The sequence below is a fragment of the Alexandromys fortis genome, unplaced genomic scaffold, assembly GCF_014885135.2.
Source record: "Alexandromys fortis isolate MF-2015 unplaced genomic scaffold, M_Fortis_MF-2015_v1.1 scaffold_109, whole genome shotgun sequence".
In the NCBI taxonomy this organism is placed as follows: Eukaryota; Metazoa; Chordata; class Mammalia; order Rodentia; family Cricetidae; genus Alexandromys; species Alexandromys fortis.
This window is the reverse complement of record NW_026068005.1, coordinates 4,434,413-4,455,888: the sequence shown is the minus strand read 5'-3', so window position 1 is coordinate 4,455,888 and position 21,476 is coordinate 4,434,413. Positions and strand designations below refer to the sequence as shown.

At 39.3% G+C, this 21,476-nt stretch overlaps 1 protein-coding gene across 1 annotated transcript in view; it reads right to left on the bottom strand.

Moving 5' to 3' along the window:
* Dpp10 (dipeptidyl peptidase like 10) overlaps nucleotides 1–21,476 on the bottom strand; it is a 714,980-nt gene that overhangs the window by 566,521 nt on the left and 126,983 nt on the right. The window contains exon 2 of the mRNA XM_050161474.1: nucleotides 1,132–1,246. Within this exon, the coding sequence (XP_050017431.1) occupies nucleotides 1,132–1,246 (115 nt within the window). The remainder of the gene's footprint in view (nucleotides 1–1,131; nucleotides 1,247–21,476) is intronic.

Sequence of the window (21,476 nt, the reverse complement as noted above, 5' to 3'; positions counted from 1 at the left end):
TTGAAGTAGTACCCATTGAAGAACTACGGCCATGATGATTTCCATATCAAAGTATCTAAAGATTCCTTCCAAAGATTATTGCAGGGACTATCCTTATTAAGGTATCAAGACACCATTGATGAAAAGGTGCACAGGGAAAAAGTCTCCACATTCTGATCAGTCTCATGTGATATATTTCTACCTCTCTCATATTCTATATGTCCATAAATTTGGTTATCATCCACAGTCACAGACTCCACACCTTCAATCTTCAACCCTCAACGAAAATAGAGTGTACTATCACTCTTATTTACTGCATTTACAAAGGGCCTCAGCACCAATACAATCAACACCTAGAACAATTTTGTAACCAGATTCAAACTTAGCCTCTTTCTTAAGATCTTGTTCCTTTGGGGTTTTATGTATCCTGAACTGGCATTAACCAAAATAGCCAAGAATAAATGTGTACTTCTACCAGCACCTTAGGGATAATAGCTGTGAACCATCACTCCTCAAGTCTATAGTGCTGGGCATGGATCCAGGGTCTCATGTGTGCTAGTCAAGCATTCTCCTAACTGAACTACATCCATAGGCCCCATTTTCCCCTTTCTTTTTGAGAATTCCATTTGAATGCTGTTTCTATAAATGTTTATGTATAATAAATAATACTTTGGGTTTAGATTTTTGCACTTAGCATTATGCACACACATGGCTTTGTGTGTTTTGTGTATGTTGAGCATTGACTTATTTCTCTGTGGACTATTATTCTATTATTTATTTGTTAATCCATTGAAGGACATATGGATTCATTCCTAGTTTGGTGTGCTTTGTAATAAAATTTCTATAAATATTGAAATACAAGAGTCACATGGCTTAGGCATTTTTAAAACCAACAAACATTTGGGTAGTAATGGAGATAATGGGTCTTCCTTACATCCTCATTTTATGTATCTTATGTTCCAGCTTCACCCAACACGGCACATAATATTCAAGATACAAAATCACCATACCATTAGCAAAGTTGTCTAATTATACATTCAAAACATCTAGACTGTGTTAATCTGCCCAAATAGACCATATACCACCACCATCTTAAGGCATCATGATTATGCACCACAGCCCCATCCAAAGATAGAAAGAGCCATAGATTACCTGGTGTTAGCAGTATGACAGACATGGTGATGAGTGAGCACACTACCAAGATCACCAGCAGGGCGATGGCAATTCCCTTCCAGTTTCTCTGTGGGGGGCTGTTACTTCCCAGTTCCTGTAAAGACAAACAGGGAGTTTCATGATTATATTTGCTTCAGGAGAAGTACATTCATAAAGGAAAGATTCGGCAAGGGCATGATCATAGTTTGAAAGCTGATTAGAATCAGTTTTCTTTTCAAATATTACTTTAATTACTCAGTAGATATCTTTGGAGTGGGTGGGGAATGTCCTTCCCCTACCAGAGAATGCAGCAGAGCTTTATAGCTGCTCTCTTGGTGTAGAAAGTGCTCCAATGCATTGACTGTGAGCAAAAGGCTCTGTAAAGGTGCTGGGAAAAACAATGTCAACTTGCAATCACTATTATAGAAAATACCACAAAGAATTGAAAGCACATTTATTCTTGAAGCATTGTCAATTGCTGTTTTAAGCATATGAGGAAAAAGAGTGAAAATAGGAAAATAATACACAATGTTCCTTACCATCAAACACTGTACATTTGTCAATGAAGCAGGTTATTTCAAATAGTTTCTCCACCAGTCATTAAAAACAAACAGGGTGTAGTAGCTAAATTAAATGAGTTCTTTCATATCAATGGTTGAAATATTCTCTCACTGGGCAATGTTCAGATTTTGGCAAGGAAAGAAGATTGACGGGATAGGGTAAACTGGGACATCTCTTTCAAAGCACAGAGTCGAGCTATTTATTTTCCAATTGACCTATGTTCTACCCTGCTGCCTGGAAATGCAGAAGCTTGATTTGCCAAAGCAAAGTTCAGAACATAGAAGGTTGCAATGAATGCCAGCTTTTCACTGAAATAATTTTGTACAACATGGAACCTGAAGCTGGAGAGATGATTTGGGTTTAAGAGCAATCAATATTCTTGCAGAGGACCCCAGTTCTGTTCCCAGTATCCATATTAGGTAGCTCTAAACCAACTGTAACTCCAGCTTCAGGGCATTCATTGTTCTCTTCTGGTCTCTGCAGTCACCTGTGGTTCTATGCACAAACTCACAGGAACATTCTCTCTCTCTCTCTCTCTCTCTCTCTCTCTCTCTCTCTCTCTCTCGCTCTCGCTCTCGCTCTCACTCTCGCTCTCTCTCTCTCTCTCTCTCTTTATCTCTCTCTCACACACACACACACACTAAAATAAAGCCTTAAAAAATACACACTGAAACAGATTCTCTTACTGTGGTTATAACATTGAGTTAAGTCAGATCCATGCTCATTGCTACCAGCTGTGACAAGGAGTAATGGATTCCCAGGAGGTGATTGTATAGTGAGTTGTTCTCCATCTCAAGGCAGTCAGTCTAACAACAGTAAATTTGTCTTTCATTATGAGGAAAACCTACAATGACATTTCACATTCCAATTTTCAACTTCTGCGTGGTTTCTTTTTCTGTGTGAATGTTGTGCTTGTATTTGCGATGCATGTGTGTGTGTGTATGCACATATTTCTATGTGTGAATGTATGTGCAGAGTCCAGAAGAGTTCGTCAGAAGTCCCACTCTTTTACTCGTCCCCTTGCTACCTTTAGATAGGCTTTCTCACTGACCTGATATTGGCCTTTTTTTTTTTTTTACTAAGCTAGTGGTCTCAAGCTCCACTTTTTCTCCCACCTCACAGATGCTGCAGGCACATATATACACCTTATGTTTTTTACATTGGTGCAGGGAATCTGAACTCAGGTTCTCATACCCTTGAGCCACCTCCCTAGCCATAAAGTGTACTTATTTTCTAACTCCTCTTTCTCTCTTCTACTTATGATAATTTTTATTCATTTTCTCCCACGTACATCAGGTGGGTGCTTTGCTATATCATTCATTTTCGATTAGCTAACACAAACAATAGATGATGACAGACAACAGACTCTCCCCTGGACAGCAGTATCCCCACAGTCTTTTCAAAATGTCCATCGACCACAACCATTCTCAACCTGCGGGTAAGACCCCCTTAGGGGTCACATATCACATATCCTACATATCAGATATTTACATTATTATTCCTAACAGTAGCAAAATTACAGTTATGAAGTAGCATCAAAATAATTTTTATGGTTTGGAGGCACAAAGACATGGGGAACTGTAATAAAGGGCTGTAGCATAAGGAGGTTGAGAAACACTGATATACCAGAAGAGGTATATGTGATCATGGGTAATTTTCTGTGGTAACGCTTATATGCTCTTTAGAAGCAAGGGTCAGGAGCAATCACTAGTGTGAATCCAAGCCAGCAAATGTTCTGCCAACTACCAAATACTCATCTCAAGGACCAGCAGATAAGGTTGTAGAGATGGCTGAGTCCATAAAATACTTCTTTTGAAAGTAAAGACTTTCATAAAGATTGAAGATATGCATCTGATTCAGAGTATCCATGTAATGAAAGCATCTAGGAGTGGTGGTGTACTTAATCTCAGTCCTTGGAGTGGAAGTGGAGACAGGAGGATCCCTGGGTCCTGCTGACTAGCAGGTATGGATCAATCATTGAATCACCGCCCAGTAAGACATTCCCCCTCAAGATAACAAGGTGATCTTCATCCTTAGGAATGACAAGTAATCAACGTTTATCTCTAATCTGTTCACACATGTACACCCACATGGAAACGCACCTGCATACACACCCATGTGCTCACACAAAAATAAATCTTTAAAAAGTGCTTTAAACATGTATCTAAGAAAAATTGGAGATTTTTTTAAATATTATTATTCCTGCTTAAAATGATATGCTAATACTTGGGGCTTAACGTCTGAGCTTTTATTTCACTGATTCTTCAGTCTGTTTCTGAACAGTCACCAGCTGTCCTGAAACGAAACTCCTTGCTTTTTATCTCTTCCCTGTATTTACTTTAGTGCTTCAGTAACCTTCCTACGTGCTTAATCCTGCAAACAAAAACATGACGTTCCTCAAAATCCAACCACATAAAGCTGCAAATTATTTCAAACCGGGTAACAGATTGTACCAATTCATTTCCTCTTGGGAAGCTGAATTTTTTAAATTATTTTTATTCGAATTGTTTCTATTCTATTTGTGCTGTTCACACTTTCAACTGCAGATAGTTTCAAGGATGATTTGGTCACCAGCAGTCCAAGGACATTTATACTGAATTGCATAGATTTAAAACATTTGAGATTCCTCACATTGAACATCAAAATTCAGTTGGTTTGAATACATTAGTGATAAACTCAGAATCACTAATAATGTGTTGGTGTCGCATTAGGGAAAGAAATCCAAGCACTTTCTCCCAGTGCTATTCGAGTAGGAGCAGGCTAAATTTGAATTCTTCACTTTCCTGTGTCTTCCACTGTCACTGCCTGTCTGTTGAATGAGCCTAGATCTGTGCCTATCTGAAAGCTGCTTCCTGAATCCGTGTCTCTGCGGCTCTGTGTGTGTCCCTAACAAATGGCTTTTCTTTGTCTTCATTGGAGAGCACAGAAAGCATCGCATGGGAAAGGAGTGGAACACATCACAGAAATCAGTAGCAGAGATTTACAAGGAATTAAGTCACTGACGACAACTGGCCCAAACTGACAGAGACAACAACCAGTATTACAAATATCATTGTTTATCAGACATTCAACATTCATGGTGGAAGTTCATATTTTCTAAGCTTGCTTTCAACATCTGTTTTGTGTTTTCAACCAATGATTGTGCTAACACAGCTACAAATACCCATGCCTATCTCTTTGCATCAGCGGCATGCAAGACTGTGCATCTTAGGATTATAACTGAGCATTAACTTAGTTTATAAGAGCTGATTACATAGGAAATTCAATACAAGTAAAGCTGGTGGTTGCACTGTTTTGTTAAAGGCCGTTTAAACAAGAAGGCTGAGTACAATGCAGTCTTAAGTCTTATGTGATCTCTAAGTATATTCACTTTAGCTGTGAGGTCCAGCAAAAGTCCCAGTCATTAAAAATTTAAGAGATTTTTTTCATAATAATTTTTTGCTTCACTGAATAATCTAAAAATATCCTTAAAAAATAACGACATCTTGAATATTGCAGGCAAATGGATGGTGCTAGAAAACATCATTTTGAGTGAGGTAACCCAGACCCAGAAAGACAATTATCACATGTATTCACTCATAGGTGGTTTTAAAACATAAAGCAAAGAAAATCAGCCTACAAACCACAATCCCAGAGAATCTAGACAACATTGAGAACTTTAAGAGAGACATACATAGATCTAATCTACATTGGTAGTAGAAAAAGACAAGATCTCCCAAGTAAATTGGGAACATGGGGAACCTGGGAGAAGACTGAAGGGGGGTAGGGAGGCAGGGAGGGTAGCAGAGAAAAATGTAGAACTCAACAAACATCAATAAATCAGATTTAAGTTAGCTCACATATATTTGATTATAACGGTGATAATGCTGGCTGTAAGCTCAGTAGCTGGCACATGGTCACTTCTTAATAAAGGTTTGAACATAAAAAATGAATAAGTCTTTAAAATTAACTAAAATAACCAACTCTGGAACGTTGTCCTCTGACTCCCAAACACGCACTGTGGGACACACACAATGTAAAAAATAATAAATAAGTATAATAAAATTAATTTAAAAATTTCCATATTATTTTATATCAGAAAAACAGCACTTAGATGTAATATTTGAGCAACTACCATGAACTTCAATTCTTTTGAGATGTTTGTAAGGTGTAGCTAGAAAATGTTTACCTAGATCTTGCCAAAAAAAAAAAAAAAGTCGAAATGCAGAACTTTGACAACTAGTCAAATTTCTAAAAAGATTACTATGTATCATTCTGTAGAAGGTCTGGGGTGATCTTGGGTTTGGTTTGAGAGTATTGCATAAGAGGCACCTGGGAAGACATTAAGATAGGTCATGTCCACAGAGTGTAGCGCATACTGAACAGTTTGCCAACTGCTAGTATAACACAAGGCTGAGTGCAAATAACACAGAAACATTCGGAGTTTATCATTTCCCATAAACTCTGCTGTGAGAAATGAGGAATTTCTTTAAACTGACATGAAGTAATCACTACGCATAGCCAAAGTGTAGAGAAACAGAGTGGTAGAGGCTATGGGATAGTGCATGATTCGGAAACCATCCCAAATCCAGAACTGAAAGTCTTTTTTAAAGGGATAGTCTATTCCAAGGATATCTCAAAGTGTACAGGACTAAAGACTTTTAATGTTTCTTAAAAGCTACACCTATTATTTGTGTGTGTGTGTGTATGTGTGTGCAATACCTCAAGTGTGAAGGTCAGAGAGAAGACAACTTTGAACTTGGTTCTCCCTTTGCACGATGTATGCTATGTGTGTTGGTACCCAGATGCAGTGGCGTTATGTGAAGGCAGAGAACAAGCTGCAGTAGTCTGTTCTCCCCTTCTACCTCAGATGCCCTGGTGAGGGACCTCAGCAATAGCACCTATTCCCACTGAGTGACCTTACCCTCCCAGGATCATGGTTCATGTCTACAAGAAACTACTGATGTTGACATCATTAAAATGTTTTCTAGAATAATACAGTGTTTTTGTCTGTGGTACTGGGAACTGAACTTACCACCTTGTGTTCCACTAAATAAAATCTTCATCCATTTGTTTGAGTTTTAAATTTATTTTCAGACAGCGTATCACTAACCAACCCTGGCCAAGAATCTGACCTTTTTTTTCTCAGCAACTGCAGTATCTGAGATTACATATATATATAGTATTCAGCATATCTTAAAAATTATGTTCATGTTTTCTTCATAATATGTCTGAAATAAGAGCACAAAACAAATTCTGAGGGCCAGTGGTATGGCTCATTGGATAAAGACACTGCCAAAGCTGACTTTTCGAGTTCAGTTCCCTATGGCCCGAAATATGGAAGCAGAGAAGATGTTTCCGAGTGCTGGTCTGACTTACATATGTGCACTGTGCCATATACATGCATGCATGAGTAGCCTACAACCCTCCTCACATATAGATATGCAAATTTAATAAAAATTTGGTACAGAAAATTTGAAATCAACTTAAACAAATTAAATTTAAATTCAAGTTTAATGTCAAGAGTCAATAATGTGGAAGAGTGTACTAATAAATGATAATCAACTAAGATCCATAACAAAATATGATAGCAGATAATTTCTCAAATTTAAATTTCAGTTAATAATCATAGTGGCCAATGCCTCTTAAAACTCTCTAGTGTCCTCATGTGCATTTGCAGTTTGCCCATTTAATCTCTCTGACCAGAGAACTCTGTAATTAGAGTGAATATTTTTAATAAATTATCACATTAGGGGCCAAGGAGATGGCTCAGTCAGTAAAGTACCGATGGTGCAACCAGAAGGGCCTGTAGTCATTGGCCAGAACACACATGAAAGTGCTGGGCATGGCAGGAGATCCCTGGAGCTCCAGCAGAGTCTAACTGATTAGATGAGTACCAGGTTCAGTGAAAGACGGTCACTTAAAAAAGAAGGTGCAGACCATTGGAGAAAGATATCAATGACAGCTCCTGTGCTCTATGCTCATGTACACACATGTTACACTATTTTTTCTCTGTTTCTCAGTGTGTGTGCACATGTTTATGTAACTATGTATATGTGGGTGCCCTCTGAGGGAAGAAGAGGGTAACTCATCCCTGGATCTAGAGGTACAGGCATCTTCCTTTTAGAATACACAAAATGACCTCATGGCACAATGACTTTCTACAAATAGTTGCAGTCGGACTGAATGGAGGTGAAGCTGTCAGCAGCCGCAGCCTCCCCTGGATCTTGTATGACCTGCAGCGGCCGCAGTGCATCAGCAGCTACAGCCTCCCTCACTCACGTGGACTCTGCCAGACCTACAGATCCCCTCAGTGCCACGTGTGCAGACTCAGTGCCTTTTGTTGCTATTTGTTTTAAGGTATTTGTGCATTTTGGTTTTCTTTTTTTATCATTACTAAGCTTCTGAAAGAAATAGAAATTGTATCAATTGCTATTTGTCATTAACTCCTCCCCAGTAATTAGAATTATGGATGACATGCTTTTAGAGTAGAAATACTATGAAAGTGCAGTGGTTTGAAAGAAAATGCTCCCACAGGGAACGGCACTCTTCATTAGGAAGGAGATGGACTTATTGGAGTAGGTGTGGCCTGGGAGGAAGTGTGCCACTGTGGGGGTGGGTTTTAAGGTCTCCTACACTCAAGCTACACCCAGTGTGACACACAGTTGCTTCTGCTGTCTGTGGATCAAGATGTAGAGCTCAGTTCCTTCTCCAGCACCCTGTCTGCCTACACACTGTCATGAAGAGAGCTGGACTAACCCTCTGAAACTGTAAGCCAGTCCTAGTTAAAAGTTTACCTTCATAAGAATTGCTGTGGTATGGTGTCTCTTCACAGCAATAGAAATTCTAAGATGGAAGAGAAACAGAGACAATTAGCAACACACTCTATAGTGTATTTACATTTTCAATTTCCCAGCTTAAGAGTTCTTAGAGGAGGCTAAGCATCTGTGGTACTTACAGCTCCAAACCACAGCTAAAATTAGGGTCAAAGTGATTAAGATGTAAACAGGAGACTGGAGAGATGGCTCAGCCTTTATGAACACTTGCTCTTCTTTTTGAGGACCTGAGTTCAGTTCCCAGGACCTGTGTCAGGCAACTAAAAACTGCCTACGATATTAGATCCACAGATGAGACAGCACTTCTTACCTCAGAGGGCAGCCACATACACCTAAGCACATAGGTGCATGCAGGAACACAGAAATACACAGAGAGAGAGAGAGAGAGAGAGAGAGAGAGAGAGAGAGAGAGAGAGAGAGAGAACAAAAAATTAATCCGTGTAGCAAAAAAGATAAAACAATCAGATCTAAAGTTGGGGAAGTAGCCAGCTAGGAACACTGACCATGTGTATTGAACCTGTAGACCACAAATCACAGGAATGAAGCCCAATTAAACACAAAAAAACTTCATTAAAACGTGACAATGTTTTTGCAACTTTTATAACTAAACTGCATGTTTTTTAGTGAACTCTGTAGATGACAACATCATGTATCAAAATATACTGTATGAAAAATGTCTTTCAATTGAAAATGTTTAAAAAAAGTTAGACATCCCTGTTGGGCCAGGCCTAGTTCCTTCAAAGACCCAGCAAGTAAGAAAATACCTCATTACCACAGACTAGTTTGAGTTTTTGTAAGCACACAAGTACCTGCAACAACCAGGGGCATGGCCGATCAAGAAAACAATTAGAAGAAAAACTAAATTTTAAAGAAAAAAAATGTATACAAAACCTTAAGCACGGATAGGCAGAGTTGAACCTCTTTGTACTGACTCTGGTTCTGTCATCTCTCAACAAGGAAGGGCAGCTGAGAATTCACACAACTCTCCAGTAAGAAACATTGTCAGAGCTGGAGATGTGGCTCAAATTTTAACAGCCCTTCCTGCTCTAGTAGAGGACCCAAGGTGGCTCTCAACTGTATGTAACTCCAGCTCAAGGGTTCCTCTGGCTTCCTCGAGTACTTGTACTCATTTGTGTACACACACACACACACACACACACACACACACACAGAGAGAGAGAGAGAGAGAAACACACACATTACACCAGACACACACAAACACAGAGACACAAACACACATATCACACCACACACACTAAATCTTTAAACAAGGAAACAGATATATCATGCTATCAGCTATGCTGTGTTATTTTCCACTACTTCATCAGGGTTCCTGCCAGCTTCTCCCAGTTCCTTTCTTAAGTCTCTTCTGAGAGATCCTCTCTATGCCTGTGACATCACAGTCCCCAGTACTTCACCCTCTTGGTTGCCCTGTCTTCTCTAGGCTTTGAAGTTCTGCAGTTCTTACCCATTTACTTCCTCACTTCTCTACACGAACATAATCTAGCAACCTCATCAATAGTACTTCATAAGTGACTCCCTTTTTCTACTTAACTAAATTTATCCATTGGTAATGCCAAATATGTATAAAACATATTCTGAAAAACCTTCATCCTTAATCTCTCTGATCTCCCTCCCACACTTAACAACCCCAATTCTCTAAAGTCCTTTCCCCACATTCATTTGGTTGGTTTTGTGATCCACTAAGTTGAACTAGGGACATCTGTGCTCATAAATTTAAACAGTTCACTAGAACTTGGTGGGCTCACTGTTGGGTAAATAACTAAATACAACTACTGTCTCCCCCCACCCCCACAATCCATCAACCTCTACCCAACCAATGATTAAGTTGCTAAGAATATTTTTGGCAACTTTCTGTAACAATGTCAATGATGCCTAAAATGCAGAAAAGACTAAACTCTAGAAACTGAGAAGGCTAAGGATATTCCTAAATTCTCGGGAGGCATGATCTTCTTCTGCCTTTAAGAAGAACCTTGTATACCAGTGTCAGTTGCTATCCTTAGTGCCTACTTCTTAATATTGTCTAGGACATGTAGACTTTAAAATTTTCTGTTTCTCTGAGTGCCTCTAATTAATAGACTCCTTACTAAATAGATTGTATAACTTAATATGAACTTTTATACTTTTTCATATCTTATTTGTCAGTAGTATGTTGTTCTCTGCCTTTCTAGACCATTCTTTATTACACCCTGGGGTCATCCACAGAGCTGCACTATCAACATTGACTGAAATCTTGTTTGAAGTAAACATTATTCAGCCCATCTCAGGCTCTGTAAATCCCAGAAGAAGCAGAGTAGACTCAGTAAAGCTTTTCCAGACTCTCCAGAGGAGTCTGCTAGGACTGAAGAAGCATTGTTTGAGGGTGGGGCTATTCTAACCAAGGTCGTGGCCACTGTGCATTGTATAGCTGCAAAGAATTTTTTTGCTACTTCAGCAATCTTCGTTTTTAAAAACCTCCCTAGGTGAGGGACTTGGGGTACAGCTCAGTTGGAGAGTGTAAGAGTGTTTGCCTAGAATTTATGATTCCCTATATTTTATCCCCAGAACCTCATAAACTGGGTGTGGTGATGCATGCCTGTAATTCCAGAACTCTGAAAGTGGAAGCAGGAGGATCAAGATCATCCAGCATGATGAGTTAGAAACAAACCAGGGCTGCATGTCACTCTCTTAAATAACAAACAAAACACAAAAACCACAACAGCAAAAGGTTAATCTAGGTAATTCATGTGCAAAAGAAATAATGGAAGTTTTTAAATTAACATGATCTGTTTGAGACTCAGAGCAAGGTGGAACCTGCATGAGAGCTTAGTGGTTGCACATTTAGTACAACTGGATGTTATTCTCCAGTCATCTACCTACTAATTCTGCTCATGTACAATTGTATGGATCCCTGCCAGCAGAACTCTAAACTTAACTACTCACAATAAGACACTGGATGAGGCTGATTCATATTTTTCTGCGCATGCTACTTTTTCATGGCATATTTAACTCTAAACTGAGCTCCACCTGGTTAGAGGCTATTTCATACTCATCTGAGATAGGAACATACAAACCAAATGTTCTCTAAACATTCATACTGAAGCATTTGTTCAGCATTTCATACTAAGAATAAAGAACAAATGTTACTGTCAGCTATGTGATGTCTTGTGGGAGCAGTCAACAATCCCATGGGAATCTCGAGACATTCAGATGGGGACCGTGTACAACTGACAGTCCATCTCAGGAGTAATTTTGTGCAGTGGACAGGATGCTGGAAGGGCTGGTTATGTGACTGAGGGTAGAGAACTTACGTGCAGTGCAGGAAGCCCTAACTTCTATCCCTAGTACTGCATAAACACTGTATGATAGCACTGACCTGAAATACCAGCCCTTAGGAGGTGGAGGCAGGAGGATAGGGAATTAAAGCTCGGCCTCAACTACATAGTGAAATGGAGGTCATCCTGAGTGCCATGAGATCTTGTCTCCAAAAGAAAGAGGGAGAAGAGAAGGATAAATAGGAAGCCTGGAAGATTGACTCTTATATAGAATAGGTCAGAGGCCCTGTATGTCTGGTTTAGTTAGCCATCATATATTGCTAAGGGACCAAGGAGTTGATTTTAATTATTAGTCTTTTAAAGAAATACATATGCATGTATGTTTTGTATATGTATATATCTGAGCGTATGCATGCATCACATACATGCAGACAAGCCCAGAGGCCAGAAGAAGGTGTAGAATCCCCTGGAACTGGAATTTTCAGACAGTTGTTAGGTACCTGGTGTGGGTGCTGGGAATCTATCTCAGGTCCTATGCAGGAAGTGTTCTTAAATTCTGTGCCATTTATCCAGCCCACATATTTTATTTTTTAATATAAATGGGGTATAAAAATAATGTCTGCTATTTGCCTAAAATTCTAGAGTCAAGTTGGCCTCATCTTGCTGTCAAAACAACACAATTTGTGGTATCCAGTATGTCTACCAATATTTATTAAATAAATTTTATTGATTCATATGTGATATTTACCATCAAGTTGCTTTGAGAATATATTTCTAAATTCTTTTAACAATCTATAAAAAGAGGTGATATGAAGTTTCTTGGATACAGATGATCTAGTGTAGAATATTCCTTATAAGAGAACACAGAAACCCTGTCAGCTTGCCTTGCCTACCAGTCAATTCATTAAAAACTATTGGTGTGAATTAAGGGAAATTTTTTATTATTTAAAATATCAAATAAAAATAGTAGCATGGAGCTAATTAACATCATTGGCTATTATGTGGTGAAGCCAACATGTCACAGAATCCACACTTTTTTGTTAAAACTTCTTCGTATAACACATTGCTCACGCACAAAGTTGAGCTTGTTTGGGGTACAATTTCTATGAGCTTTTCACAAAGTAAAGTAGTGGAAAGGGTCTGTGAGCTCTTCGGTCTATCAGCTTAAGTTTGGTAACTAAATCTGGCTAATTTAAATAAAGGAGTAAACTATTTATGAAGTTGTTTGTAAGGATTAATCGTCATTAAGGCACAAAAATCAATTCCTTTGAAACAGAGAGCTTTAAAACTTCTTTAAATCCTCAATAAACTTATAGATTTTTGAAGACTATGCTTGATCAAGCTGTTGTTATAGTAGGTATCTGCATACACTGACTTGATGGAGGATGGGAAAATACGGGGCAGGGACAGAAGGAAAGAAGGAATGAATGGAGGAAGGAGAGGAGGAGGAGGAGAGAGATGGAGGGAAAGTCTGCAGATGAGCTTATTGTCATCCAACAAAAGACACTCTGGGAATAGTAATGCTCCAATCATTATGAAAAGAGGAAAATATTTTTTAAATACTCAACTCCATGGAGTATGATACTAAGTATGAAAGGAATCAAAGGAAAAGAGGTCCCTGGTGGAGTTGATTGTGAAGTGTGCTAAAGATCACATCTGTTCTCATCCTTCCCTGTTAAAGAGTCTCCGCTGAAAAGGGGGAGAGTGGGATGTGAAATGTGAATAAATGTCACCCCAGCTGAAGCAGCCCCCATGCCTCCATTGTCTTTTCAAGGTAATGTTTAATGTGTTTCCTTTTCTGCTAGCGACTTAAAGGTTGTAATTGCCCAAGAGTCAAATTAAGATCCCAAACAAAGGTTAAACAAAATAGGAGTGCTGAAGATGGCCAAGGAGCCCTGAAGCTCCGAGCTGAGTTCAAGGCTGGCATTATTAATTTGCTCTTCATAACAGAACTGACCTTTAGATAGTACTGAGAATGGAGAGGGGGACTTGGCCGTGAACCTGATCTCCTCTTAACTAACCGTGCTTCTTCTCAACCATCACAGCTTGTAAGCTAAGACCTCCCTACTTGGATTCAATTGATTTCTCTGCATAGTGCCAAATCTTGGAAGACAGAGCCAACAAAAGGCTGTGGGCAGGGAAGCTTCCTTTTCAGAAGAACTTGTGACTTTCTCGGGAGTCCAAACCAATATGAAGACAGAGAGTTTATTTTATAGTTCAAACATTCTTTCCCCACACATTAACATACTAACCTCCTACCAGTTTAACTCTGCAACAAATCAGAGATAATTCACTTTCAAACTAAATATTCCATCCTAAGTTAAGATTTCAAAGCTGTCTCTTAAAGAGGAGAGATGGAAGCAGATTCACTTTTCTTTTAAATTGACACAAAGAATGTATATAGGAGTCCTGATATCTGATACTGTTCTGTACAAAGGTATAGGAGACCCTATGTCTGACAATGTTTTACATAGAGATATTCAGTACCCTAATGAGGCAAGTAAAGGTAAGATTCCAATTTTACATTTTTTCCTCCAAGAGAAAAACAGAAACAGAAATTAATGAAGTGGGGCAGAACCGATACTAAATGTGCTTTTAATTATTTTTATTGCTTTTGCTATTAAAATGTTAATCAGTTTCGTGCAGGTATTTTAAACAGAAGGAATTTTCAAAGAAAGTTTCTCCTGTACATATCAGTATTCCATGATCTTGAAAATTCAAATTCTATATGAATATAGAACATGTGTGTGTTAACTGCCCCACCGCTCTGATGGTCACAGCCAACTCTAACACAAATGCTGTGCACACACATTATACAATCCAAAACAGAGAAATTTACAGAGGTTTTGATTTAAATCTGTAATAAAAAAGTTCTGTGTATATTTTTCAGAAATTTCATGGGTCAGGAATCATTAAATAAACACTAGGTGAGTTTAAATTTCTCTTGTAAGTATGTGGCACGTGTTCTTTATGTTCTGCTTAAAGGATTGTCCCTCTAGCGGAAATGCTTTGTGTGGGAAGCAGGCAAGGAGTGGCATTGAGTCAGTCAATGTTTCCATTCATGAATGGAAGAGAGCCTTCTTTTTCCCATTGCCTGTGAATGGAGTAGCCAGAACTCTCAAGTCCCTAGAATGTCCCCTCCATTCAACAATTTAAAAATAGATCACTCCTCACTCATCGTCAGAAGGAAACTGCTCCACACTGTCCTTTTGCAGCAATTATAAGACCACAGTTTGTTTAAATTAATAGTAGTCTTTCTTTCATTTTTTTTTTCTTTTCCTTTTTAATTTTCCTATTCTAAGAGAGGAGAACAAATTCTGTCTCATATCTTCCTGGGGGAAGAGACACCAGGGATTGAGGGCCCATCTGTTAGGAAAAGATAACAAATTCCAAGTCTGTCCCTGCTGTAAAATTACCACTGTTGGTCACAAAGAGAAATGATTCATTTTGAGTCGATGCTTATTAGTATAACAGCAACATTCGGGAAAGTTGGTGTTTAATAGCTGATTCATTTCCATTATAACCTTCTGCAACATAAACATATGAGCATAAAACTTCCAAGTAAAGCAGTATAATGAATCAGTGTATCATTTTAGACCTGGTCACTTTTCCTTTTGTCAGTTATTTTTAAAATGTGTGTGTGTGTGTGTGCGCGCACGCACGTGCATGTGTATGTGTGCCCATACTGAGGCCCCCAAAGGACACATCACTGCTCTACCACTCTCCACCTTATTCCTTTGAGGCATGATCTCTCACAGAACTTACAACTAGGCTGGTAGCCAGCAACCTCGGCAATCCTTTTCTTCATATGCCATCTATGCACACACACTCACAAATACACACATACACAGCTGGTTTGTCTCTAAAATTAGAAACATATTTCTGTACTATTTCAACCATCTTAATAATGTATGTCTATCATATACAACCACCTTTTGGCTATGGATATGAAAGCCATATTCACAAATTGGAGCAATGTTAATCTCCAGGCTAAATGAGGCCCCTCAAGTCTACTCAGCACTTCTTGGTGATTTTTATGTGATGTGGGATGTTCTTCTGTATATGTGCTGGTTCTATTGGTTCAAAAATGAAGCTGCTTTGGCCTATAGCAGGAAAAATATATCTGGGCTGAAAAGGATAGAGAGAGACAGTAGGCAGAGTCAGGGAGACACCTTATAGCTGTTGAAGGAGACAGAAATCAGACCCTTAACAGTAAGCCACAGCTTCATGATGATACACAGATGAATAGAAATGGGTTGATTTAAGATGTAAGAGTTGGTTAATAAAAAGCCTGAGCTAACAGGCCAAGCAGTGTTGTAATTAATATAGTTTCTGTGTGAGTATTTGGGTCTGGGTGGCTGGGAAATGAAAGAGTAGTCTCATCTTAGATTTATGGGGCCTTTTAATAAACTTAATCTGTGAGTGTAGCTCTGTGCCTTCCTTCTCCCACAGCCTCTTTCATCAATGCAAATGGATTGAGCAGGATGGCAGTGCCTGAAATACAGACTCAGTGGGCTTGACTACTTTCTCTTCCAATGAAGTTTTACTTTTGCTGTTTTTCCTTAAGTTTCTTATCAACAGTGTGTGTATGTGCATGCTCATGTGTGTTTGGGTACCTACAGAGGCTAGTACAAGAGTCACTGGAAGCCAGAGTTCTGGGTAGTAGTTACCCACGTGACTTAAGGTACTAGGAAGTGAATACCGTCCTCTGTAAGAGCATCAATTGCTCTTAGCCGCTAAGCCATCTTTCCAGCTGCTCTTTTGCTATTTTTCTTGTTGAAATTTTTTTTTGGCATTTATCTCTTTGCTTTTATTTGGCTGTCAGATGAAATCAGTGGATTAGGAATTGAGTTTTTATCTCCATAACCTTGTCAGATTCTTTAAGAACAGAGAGAAGTAAACCAGGTGTGTTGGTGCATGCCTGTAATTCAAGCACTGGGGAGCTGGAAGCAAAACGACCACCATTAGTAGTTAGTAAGTTTGATGTCAGGGTGGCATACAAGAAATCATGGAAAAGGGAGAGGGAGGGAGAGGAGAGAAGGAGGAAGAGAAAAAAGAAGGGAGAGTGAGGGGGAGGAAGAGGAGGGGAGCAAGGAGAAAGAAGAGAGAAAAAAAAAGAAATAGAGACTAAGTTTACTGGTGACTAGCAGATTCTGAGTTCAGTACTTTTTTCATGGTGCTCTAAGAAAATACCTGAATTGGGTACTTTATGAAAAATTTATTTAGTTAAAAGTGTTGAAGGTTGGGACTGGAGAGATGGCTCAGCAGTTAAGAGCACTGACTGCTCTCCTAGGGGTCCTTAGTTCAGTTCCCATCACCCAGTTCTCAGGTGTCTGTAATTCCAGTTCCAGGAAAATGACACCCATGATAAAACAGCAGTGCACATGAATTAAAAATTTAAAAACATCCTAAAAATATGTTGAGGGACTAGATGACTAGCAGCACCATCGTGGCTTCTATGAATACTTCAGGTTGGCCCAACTTATGATGGAAATAGGGAAAGAGAACAAGATGAGGACATGGGCTTGTGAGGAACAATGCAGGTATCCAAGGAAACATGAGTGCCAGTCATGTTTCATAACAACCAAAGTTAGTGAACACAGCCCCTCGAGAGCAAGGACTCACCCCAAGCAGAATATAACTCATAATTCTTGAAGTACCCAACACCTCTCAATACCTATACTCATCTTTCATATTGATAGAATCAAGTACATCCAAACTGTAGCAATAGCCATTCATGAGTCTTTATAGGAAGTAAGAGTATAATACAACCACCCTCTGCCACTTTCTCTGTTTTTATTAATACCGAGTACTCATTGTGCTTGTGTTTCTGCTTATTGAGTGCATTTCTTTACCACCTCCTTTGCTCCTCAAGCCTCCCATTTCCAAGTCAACAAACACAGCCTATTTATTTCTTGCCAAAAGCTTATCTTCATTACATGGTGGTGTAACAACGAGAGAGAAGAAAACAAGAGGAACTAGGGATAACTTGGTCAGTAAAATACTTGCCTTGAAAGCATAAGGTCCTAAAGTTAATCCCTAATACCTAAATACAAGCAAAACACAGTAATTAAGAGGAAGAGAACAGAGGATCCCTTAGCCTTACTATTCACCCGGGATAGTCAAGCAGTGAGCTGGGGATTCAGTGGGAGAGAGTGTCTTAAAAAATAATAATAAAGTGGAAGGTGATAAAAGAAAGCATGGATCATTGCTATCTGACCTTCACACACATGTACACCCACACAGACAGGACACATACACACATCACTGCAGAAAGTCCATTAGACTGCAAGCTGTGATGCCAAAATACTCTTCAAATACCTAGAGAAGCTGTGGAGACTCAGAAGGGAACACACAGGGCCCTATCTATTCCTTGATTCCTACACTATCAATCCTCCTACTCACAATTAAATACCTAAGGAAATATTAGGTTCTGCCCTGGCATATCCAATCATGCCCTGATACAATGCTATGCTACTTTTAAATCGTGAATTATTTGAAGTTGCTATTGTAGCTTCCCTAAGCCCCTGACTGAGGAAGTCTTGGTTAGACTCAATCATACACTAGAGCCTGCAAGTCAATTTTCTTTTTCTTTAATTATAAACCTATACTTAGGCAATGTAATTTATTCAGTACTCTCTGTGCCATTTGTTCCTGTGAGCTTGACCCCAAGAGATGGATCCATTAAAAATGTGTATAATATTAGAGCTCCTGGATCCCAAAGCAGAATGGCAGCCCTCCTACCTAGCTGAATCCATAAAAATAAATGGGATGCTGCGAGAAACTTTAGTGTCCAGTCATCTGACTTGACAGAGTGATGATCTGACCTTCACATCCACCTGCCTTTCAACGGTCACAATAGACACATACCAAGCTCCAGCCAGCATCTTCAGTTATGTCCTCAGCTGCAGTGCTTCCTAGCAGGTCCCTGGATCATGACAAGATCCCAAGCAAGTGTTTCCATTTGAAAACAACGCGTTTCCCAGATACAGGAAATGCTCTTTTATAAAACAGTATCAACATTTAAACCTGTGATGAACTGCATCTGATAGTGACCCTTAAGATATCATGAAGTCAAGGCTGGGAAGATAGTTCTGCCAGTAAACTGCTTGCTGCTCAAGCGTGAGGATCTGAGTTCAGAAGCCCAGAAACCACGTAAAGGGCCAAGTATGGTGGCATGTATTTCTAATCCCAGAGTTGAGGAGGCAGAGGGAAGATCCTTAGGGTTTACTGGTCATCCAGTCTAGCTAATCAGTGAGCATCAGGCTCAGCAAGAGACACTGCCTCAAAATATAGTGGAGAGCAACAGAGGATGAGACTGCTTTTGTCTTCTGGAATCCTTGTACACACATTTGCACATGGAATTAAAAAATAAAGAAGTGTGTAAAGGAGCTAGAATTTTTGTCCTGCTTGATTGATGCAGCCAAGTGTCAACTATAAATAACTATGTATAGTGTGTAACAACTAATTCACAATAAATGACTGTATTACTACTTTACATATTTAATGTATTATATTTTGCTGTTATTTAGAATACAGACTCTCATTTAAGGAAAATCTTACTGTACAACAGCATGCTGCCTTACCCCAGCAGCTTCATGTGTCTCGTTTACTCTTGTCTCTTGACTACATCATATTCTTTTGAGACTGATTCTAGTCTTGTGGCTCTAGGAACTATAGGCTAGACCTTTTATATACAAGTGACAATCCAGGTGTATAGGAGGCTAAGACAACTGGTAAACATACTGTAACTTAAATGACAGTGATTTAAACTAAACATAAATCCAATATGGAGCATTGTCTTAAACACATTCCGATCTTAAAGTTTAGACAGGGGAAGATCTAGTCTTTGTTTATTTGTAGACTCCTCGTACTATTTAGTGAAATGTTGTAAGGAGCTGTGGCTGCTTCCCAGCCACTGGCTAGCTTAGCCCCAGAATAATTATATGGAAACTTTATTTTTTTAAACACTGCTTGGCCCATCAGTTCTAGCCTCTTATTGGCTAGTTCTCACATCTTGATTAACACATTTCTTCTAATAATCTCTGTAGCACCACAAGCTGGTGGCTTAACAGGGAGATTCTTAACCTGCGTCTGCCTCGGAGAGGAGAATCATGGCAACTGCCTGATTCAGCTTTCTTTCTCCCAGCATTCTGTTCTGTCTACTCCACCAACCTAATTTTCTGTCCTATCAAAGGCCAAGGCAGTTTCTTTTTTAACCAATAGACATATGACCCTCCTCCATCAATGAAAGAAAGAATTTTATTTTAAAACAAAATCAGAGGAGTTAAAGCTGTAAACTTTTTGTAAAATTGAATAAGTGAAAATATACTTAGTTATATTTGAATTCATTTGCACACACATACACACACAGTCTAGCATCATGAAATGACATCAGGAGGGACTCACATCTATGTAGTTGAAAGACAAGGTTTAGATGAAATGTTTAACATATAAAGCATAGAATCTTAAAGGTTGAATGTGGTGATTTGAATGAGAATAGACACCATAGCTGGTGAAATTGTTTCAGGATTAGGAAATAGAAAGTGTTGCCTTGAAGGAGGAAGTGTCTCATTCCAGGTAAGCTTTGATGTTTCAGAAGCCCATTTCAGGCTCAGTATCTCTCTCTTGTGCTTTCTCTCTCTACCTCCAATTTGCAGATGAGATGTGTAGTGGAATAATCTCTTTGTACACTGTGAAGATGTGCCACTCTGGTTTGCTTAATAAAAAGCTGAATGCTCACTAGCTACATAGGATTTCCAGGCACAAAGTACACGAGGAAAGTAGAAGGGCAGAGTCTCGAGGAGATGCCAAGGGATGCAGAGCAAGCAACATGAGAATTACAAAGCAAAGGTAACCGAGTCATGTCAAAGACTGTAGATTAAAAGATATGGGCTAATTTAAGTAATAAGAGTTAGTTAGAATCAAGCCTAAGCTATTGGCCAAGCTTTCATAATCAGTAACAAGACTCCATGTCATGATTTGGTTGCTGGCTGGCAGGATATCCCCTAGCTACAAAGAAGTAACCTCTCAGCCACTGACTTATTGTTCCAGCACACACCCGCCTGACTTCTGCCGTGATGATCATGAACTCACCCTCTGAAACTGTAAGTTCCTAGCTAAATGCTTTTTAAGTTCCCATGGTCATGATATCTTTTCACAGCAATATAAGAGTAACTAAGAAGCCATGGAAATGGCTCAGCAGGTATGATAGCTGGCTGAGCAACATGAAGACTTAAGATCCAATTCCCAGTACCCGTGTAAGATGCCTGCCCTCACTGCATATATTTCTATTACCCCAGCATTGTCAAGCTATCAGGGGTGGAGACAAGAGAATAGCTGAGACTTTGTGGCTGGCAGCCTAGTTTCAGGTCCAATGAAGGATCATGCTGCAAAGGGAATAATGAAGAGAGTGACAGAGCAGGGCACCAGATATTATACTCTTGCTTTCATATGTAAATAAGGCTATGCACACATGCACATATACCACACACATATAACACAAACACACACTCAAGTAAAATAGAAAACTCAATTAATCACAAGACATAAGTAAGAATTCCATTTTTATTTTATTTTTTTAAATATAATTTTTTATTGAAAAAGAAATTTTCCGCCTCCTCCCCGCCTCCCATTTCCCTCCCCGTCTCCCTTTTCCCCCCCCCCCCCCCCCCCCTCCCCTCCCCCTCCAGTC